Below are 6,514 nucleotides of genomic sequence, written 5' to 3'. Positions count from 1 at the left end.
TATGATTCCCTGGAACCAAGAGGGATACATTAACTCTCATGAGGCTTCAAGGAATCATTTGTTAAGTTACATTTCGTGGGCAGTAAATAAAACCCTAAAATGTGTACGAATTAATTCCCTTCAAACGAGCATGCTCTTGTATCTCAGGGATTACTGTGGTCATACGGTTCAATTCAGGAGTAAGACTTTGTGAAATAGCATTGGTCTCGATGGAGCACCCCACTAACTTATAAAACGTGTTGCTCTACAAATAAACTGTTTGATTTAAGTTATGCCAATTATTAGAAGCTTTGTCTGTTGAAGACAGGCTCATCAATCAAGTATTAAACACAAAAATAATGAAAAAAGAGCATGAGAAGAGGGAAAACATTGAGAAAACCTTTACACTGTAAACACTAGTCTATGTAACCAACAGTACTGTGTATAAGCAGCAGTCTGTGTAACCAATCATTTCTCAATTATTTCTTCATAGAATGGGCCTTAATACAAATGGCTTATTCTGTAATAACTCATTTCTTTTGTCAAATATTGAGGGAATTGAAAAGAAAACAAATGGAGGGATATAATTCAGATTATGAATTCATTCATTCCACAAATACTTGTGGAATGCCTACTATATTCCAGGTATTGTCATAAGTGCTGAAAAAACTTGTTTTATCTATCTGCAATCATATATTGATACATGTCTAATTATTCCCTTAAATTAGGCCACTTATTTATAGGGAAGAGGATATTCACTCCATTCCTGTCTCCCCTTAAAAAACATATCATAACTTTTTTCCACGGGGCTAAAAATATCACTTACATGTGTAATATTTTATTTTTCTCTTTAACCATTATTACTAGATAGGCATCAGCATGTGCCAACTTCTTGTACAAAAAAGCCTCCTCAAAATAACCTTGACTATGATGGCTTGCAATTACAAAACAATATTTTTAGTTTTCTTCTCCTTGGGTACATTTAAAGTTTGTACAAGTGATTGTTTTGAAAAGCTAAACAGAACAAAACAAAATTTGTACTAAATGGTGCATTCTTAACCTAACTGTTTAATTCATACTAATTATCTTGTGCTAAAAGAAATGATGAGCAAAAGTACAGGATTGAAAAACTACCCTGGTGTTTACATTCAAATAGAGAATATCTTTCCTGTATGTTTTCGTTTTGATTTTCACCAACGGAATTTATGGTGTTTTTTACCACAGTTTATCAAACCCCTAAACATATATATTTTATCTGTTCTTAGGCATATTTTGATTTCTTCTTTTCTTTATACTGGCTAGCTTTTGAAAAATAGTAATAGTTTAAATACATTGTTCCAAAAATATATTAAATGCTTTTATTTGATAATTTTTACATTATAGATACCTGTCTAGATTTATATTGAATCAAAGCATTTGTAAAGAATGCAGGCTAACACTGATACTTCAGGTTTATAAATTTAACTGAAAACTGGTAATGGGTAAAAACGGATGGAGAGTATATATGATAAATAATTACCAATGTAAACATTTTAAATTGTATTTGTAGTTTCATAGTTTTCATATATGTTAATCACAATGATGTAAAGCAAGCTGGCTCAGAAAAATGAAAAATAATATTCGTTTTTAGTTTTCCATTTGTCAGTCTAAATGCAGAATATATCTTGAAAGTATTCCAAAATTTTGATACATATATCAATATGATGTGCACATATTTTTTATCAGATTTAAGCTTTTACATATTGTAGAAATTTTTTTGCAGTCAGTAATTAATAGCGGTTTTAAGCAAGTGATGTTCATCACGGCATTGTTTATGCATGTAAAAATGTTAAAAATCATATAAATTAGATTCAATAGCAAACTGTTTAGATAAATTATAATATGTCAACACAAGGGAATACTATGCAGTCACTAAGATGATGATAGAGATTGATATTTATTGTCATGAAAAAATGATTATGGTTCAGTTTAAAATTAAAAATACAGAACAGTACACATAGTGTGGATTTTTGGTCAAGATGTTTGTGTATACGTAGGAAAAAATATGAAAAGATATTTACACATTGAAAATATTAATTGTGGTATTTCTGAACTGTAGAAATTTTACTTCCTTCTGCGTTGTGTACATTTTTTACAATGAGCATGTGTTATGTTTATAATCAATATAAACAGTGATTTCCATTTTGAAAATATTTGCAAATGAATAAACCTGTAATTTGTAGATAAACAAATACATAGAAACAGCTTATTGTCATTATTTTATGGTCAAAGAGCTAACAAAAGTGTTAACAAAGTTATATATTTACATTGTACTATGTATGAAAATGAAGATTTGTATATAAGGTAATAAAACTGACAGTAGAGAAAAAACATATTCTAATGTTGAATCTGTGGCATAAGTGAATCATATTATAAAAAAGTAATTATTTAAATTTTACATAAATTAGGTATTTTCTTCTTCCTAAAAGGACTTGAACTGGTATATATTTTTAAAAAGGTAATACAAAAAATAGAAAAATAAGTGTAATATGAATGGAAGGCAGGCAATGAGAACAGGAAACTGCAAGTGAAATGTAGAGAATCTCCAATTTAGAAATTACAGTCTAATTAATGTAACGGCAATATTGAACAAAACTTTTTTTTTTAATTTTCAAGCAGCCAAGACATAAAGAAAACCATATTGGTTTCACAGTTCTCGTATAATGGCTGGAGGCATATGACTTAATCCAAGAGACAACCTATTCCTTACCTTTGAAACACCTGTGAATATTATCAAAAGGACACACTCAATAATTTACAAGAGATAACAAGTTTAATAGAAGGTGTTCTTCGAAGAAGTTTTTCAACATCATTCTGTGGAGTATTGCCTTTTATATTGACAGTTGGTAAAATCCGAAGGTAAAATATTAAATTATTTATAGGTAAAGGAAATTCAGCGCAGTTATTCATCTTTCTTGTTAATTTAACATGATACAAGTATATGTACTAAGGAATTTAGGAAAATGAATGGTAGGAGTGGTACTGAAAGTATCCTCACATACCAAATCTCTTAGGAAAGATTTTTAAGATGCAATTCCTACTTTAAATAGCCACTGCCTAAACTGTTAATTTTCTCAGTGACTAATTGAGAAAACACCAATATGCTTACTTCTTTGGGCAAGAAGTTAATACGACCACTCCCAACATTTAGTCAAAAGTACTATCAAGTCTGTAGCATGTTCACAACATATTAAAAAATGAAACAAGAATACAAATAAATAAAGAAAATAAGATACATTTCACTTTTTTTGAAAAAACATTAATTTTTGCATAATAATTTTAAGTGAAATAATGCAGATGTTAATTGGATCACATATGTTTTCCCCTGCTGTACTGACTTCTCAAAAAGCAGGTTAGAACTTTTCACTGTGATAGATTCAGAAGAACCATGTTGACAATATTTTCATGAAAAAATAAGAGTATTGAAATAAGAAGGGAAATATACTCAATCACTTGCCTCACCTTGACTGTTCAGGAAAAAAAAAGGAATACACTTTATTCTACAGATTTCTAAGGATATTACATCAAAAAAAGTACAAAATGACAATTTTACAATTAGAAATTTTGTTCTATTTTAAAATGAACAAAGTTTTCTAGTTTTGCATTTTTTTTTCAAAAAAAAGAATTCACTTAAAAAAAAAAACTTATGAATTAGCATAAAATAACCCCTTATCACAAAGGAGCCCAAACTAAGGAGGCACCAGCTAAGGCTGAAACAAACAGCATTCCTATTCTCAGCACCTGCGCCTGGCCTGGCCCAGGGTGACATGCAGGGGCTTGGAGCCCACTATGCGGCCATTCATCTCATCCACTGCTTTGGTAGCCTCTTCAAAAGAGGAAAAGCAGACCACACCAAATCCTTTGCCTTGCCCCACTTCCATCATCACTTTGGCCCGACTAATTGACCCAAAGGAAGAAAATTCCTCCTTCAGTTTTTCATCATTGATTGTCTCATCCAAGTTCTTAATATAGATAGGCACTCCTGGGGGCCGACTTTTTTCTTTTAACCTCAGCCGTTCAAATCTCCGCCTCAACTCAGCCAGGCGTTCAATTTTCTTCTGTGCTCGCCCTACATAGAGGACTTTTCCATCGATGGACTTTCCATGCAAGTCTAGCACAGCCTTTTGGGCAGCCTCGTGTGTCTCGTATCTCACAAATCCAAAGCCTTTAGATTTCCCACTGGCATCTCTTATTACTTTAACACTCTCAGTTGGCCCATATTCACAGAAAAGTTCCTTCAGTTTTTCGTCATCTATGTCGTCTCCAATGTTTTTAACGAAAACATTGGTGAAAGTTGCTCTATCCCTGGTTCTGACCTCAGCCGCCCGCTCTTCTGGGAATTTGAATCTGCCAACATACACCTGGCGGTTGTTGAGCCGCACTCCATTCATGTGCCAGATGGCTCTATTGGCAGCGGCCAGGCTGTCAAAGTGCACATAGGCATAACCCTTAGAGCCGTTGTCATCGCATACGACTTTGCAGGACAGAATGTTCCCAAAAGCAGAAAATAAGTAAAACAGGGCCCTATTGTCTATGGATTTGTCCAGGTTTTTGATGAATATATTTCCCACTCCAGACTTTCTTAAGCGGTCATCTGGCTGAGACCACATAAGGCGGAATGGTTTTCCATTAATCAAATCAAAATTCATGGTGTTCAAGGCCCACTCTGCATCCGCGGGAAAGCGGAAGTTAACATACCCATAGCCCAGGGGGCTGCGGGTCACCGGATCACGGCAGATTCTGGTGAATCGCAGAGGGCCAGCAGGCCTGAACTTCTTATAGAGCATGTCCTCGGTGACATCTGGGTCCAAGTCACCCACGTACAGAGCGGCCTTGAGATACTTCTTTTTCTTGCCAGCAGGATTAGGCTCCCCGCTCCCCATCTCTCTGAGCACTGGGAGGAGGTTCTCTTTGAAGAGAAAAAAGGCTGCTTTCTCTAAGCTATGGGCCAAACAGCTGTTCACGAACAGAAAAAGCCAAGGCAGGCAAAAGGAAGCTAAAAGCAGACTCAGAATCACTGTCGAGGCTGAGAAAATGAAGTTCAGAAACAGCTGGTCAGCAGGCTCAGAACAAACACATCAGACAAAAAGGCGCCCCAAATACGAATCTATTCTCCCTGCGGGGACTTAAAATTGTCACCCGTTCAGATTTAAAATCAGTTTCAAAAGCCAGTACCAGAAACGTAATTTTCCTGTCCCCGTGAAATTGTGAAAAGCCACCAAGCAGCTGGCTGGTTCCCCACAACTAGCATTGCAGACAGAGGCCTCCCGACCCGTTTTCTGCATAAATATAGGCCTAGAGCTCCTGTTGGTTTAAAATGATATCAACAAGGGCAGGGACCGAGCGCGTATTCCTCCGCCGGCTGCCTGGCCAGTCTCGGGCTGGCTAGCCTTTCGCTAAGGCCTCTCCGCACTCAGCGTCTGCGAAAGGGTACACTAGACACTTGGTGCGATAAGACCGGCAGGCAGGCTGCAGGCAGCGGATAGGACACAGAGACAGACAGACAGACACACGCGCGGGGGATCGAAGACCGCCCAGATACCCAAGATGCCCACTGGGTACGGACCGAGTGAGGCGCGGTGATTTCAGCAGCCTGAGGCTCGAGGCAGGTCCGGAGAGACTGACTGGCAAACGCGCAGTGAGTGGGTCAGCTCTGACGCGAGGCGGGTCTGGCCAGATGCGGGGCGGAGTCAGCGAAGAAGGGCAGATGCGCGGCGGGCGGTCCCGGCGCAGACCGATGGGCTGGGGTTTCTCTCCACAGGACAGTCCAACGGAGGGACCAAGAGCCAGTAGCAGTGATAGGGAGGGGGGACAGGCGGGGCGCGAGAAACCCGGAACCGTGCTAAGTAACTTCCCGCTTCCTCTGTACCAAGATTAAAAAAAAAAGAAAGAGAGAGAGAGAGACAGAGAGAAGGGGAGAGAGAGAGAGAGAGGAAAGAAAAATCTAAGATGGCTTTTAGATGTTTCTTATATTTTAAATGTTATGTATTATTTAAAATACTATATTTAAGCCGAACATCTAAAAATCACATAAGAAGATGACGACCTGGACAAAAATAATAAGTTTTAAAAAACTAATTATCAAAATCATTTAAGCTTAGGGAAAAGGATAGGTTGCATACTTTCCTGAGTGCATTGGAAAATCAAAGTTTACAAATGTCCTGGCCTCCCAATCCAGTGCTAAAGGATCACAGGGTCAAGTAGAACACAGGACCATGTTACCTTTGGCCTTTAGCCTTACTTCATTAATCTCCAACATAATGGTAATATTTTCCTCAGGTGGTAGGCAAAGAGATCTTTTCTCTGATCCCATAATGCTAAGGTTTTAATGATTGGAGAGCCATATAATGGCTTCTGATGGTGTTTAGTGCCACAAAACGTTGAAACTGTTGAGCTGCCGCGAGAATTACAGTTACAAAATCTCAGTTAAAGAGATAAAAGCCACAGAATCAATACGAAATATGTAATTAATATTTATAGATGAAATAAACATGTT

At 37.2% G+C, this 6,514-nt stretch overlaps 1 protein-coding gene across 1 annotated transcript; it reads right to left on the bottom strand.

The window, feature by feature from the left end:
* Window positions 1-1,896: 1,896 nt before the first annotated feature.
* PABPC5 (poly(A) binding protein cytoplasmic 5) lies at window positions 1,897-5,655 on the bottom strand. The gene is made up of 2 exons (XM_003269027.2): window positions 5,585-5,655; window positions 1,897-5,044 (listed from the first exon to the last, which is right to left on the bottom strand). The coding sequence occupies exon 2, from the start codon at window positions 4,899-4,901 to the stop codon at window positions 3,753-3,755; it is 1,149 nt and encodes a 382-aa protein (XP_003269075.1). The 5' UTR covers window positions 4,902-5,044; window positions 5,585-5,655; the 3' UTR covers window positions 1,897-3,752.
* Window positions 5,656-6,514: the final 859 nt, after the last annotated feature.

The sequence above is a fragment of the Nomascus leucogenys genome, chromosome X (assembly GCF_006542625.1).
Source record: "Nomascus leucogenys isolate Asia chromosome X, Asia_NLE_v1, whole genome shotgun sequence".
Taxonomy (NCBI): domain Eukaryota; kingdom Metazoa; phylum Chordata; class Mammalia; order Primates; family Hylobatidae; genus Nomascus; species Nomascus leucogenys.
The sequence above is the reverse complement of the archived record's forward strand: the minus strand, read 5'-3'. Positions and strand labels throughout refer to the sequence as shown.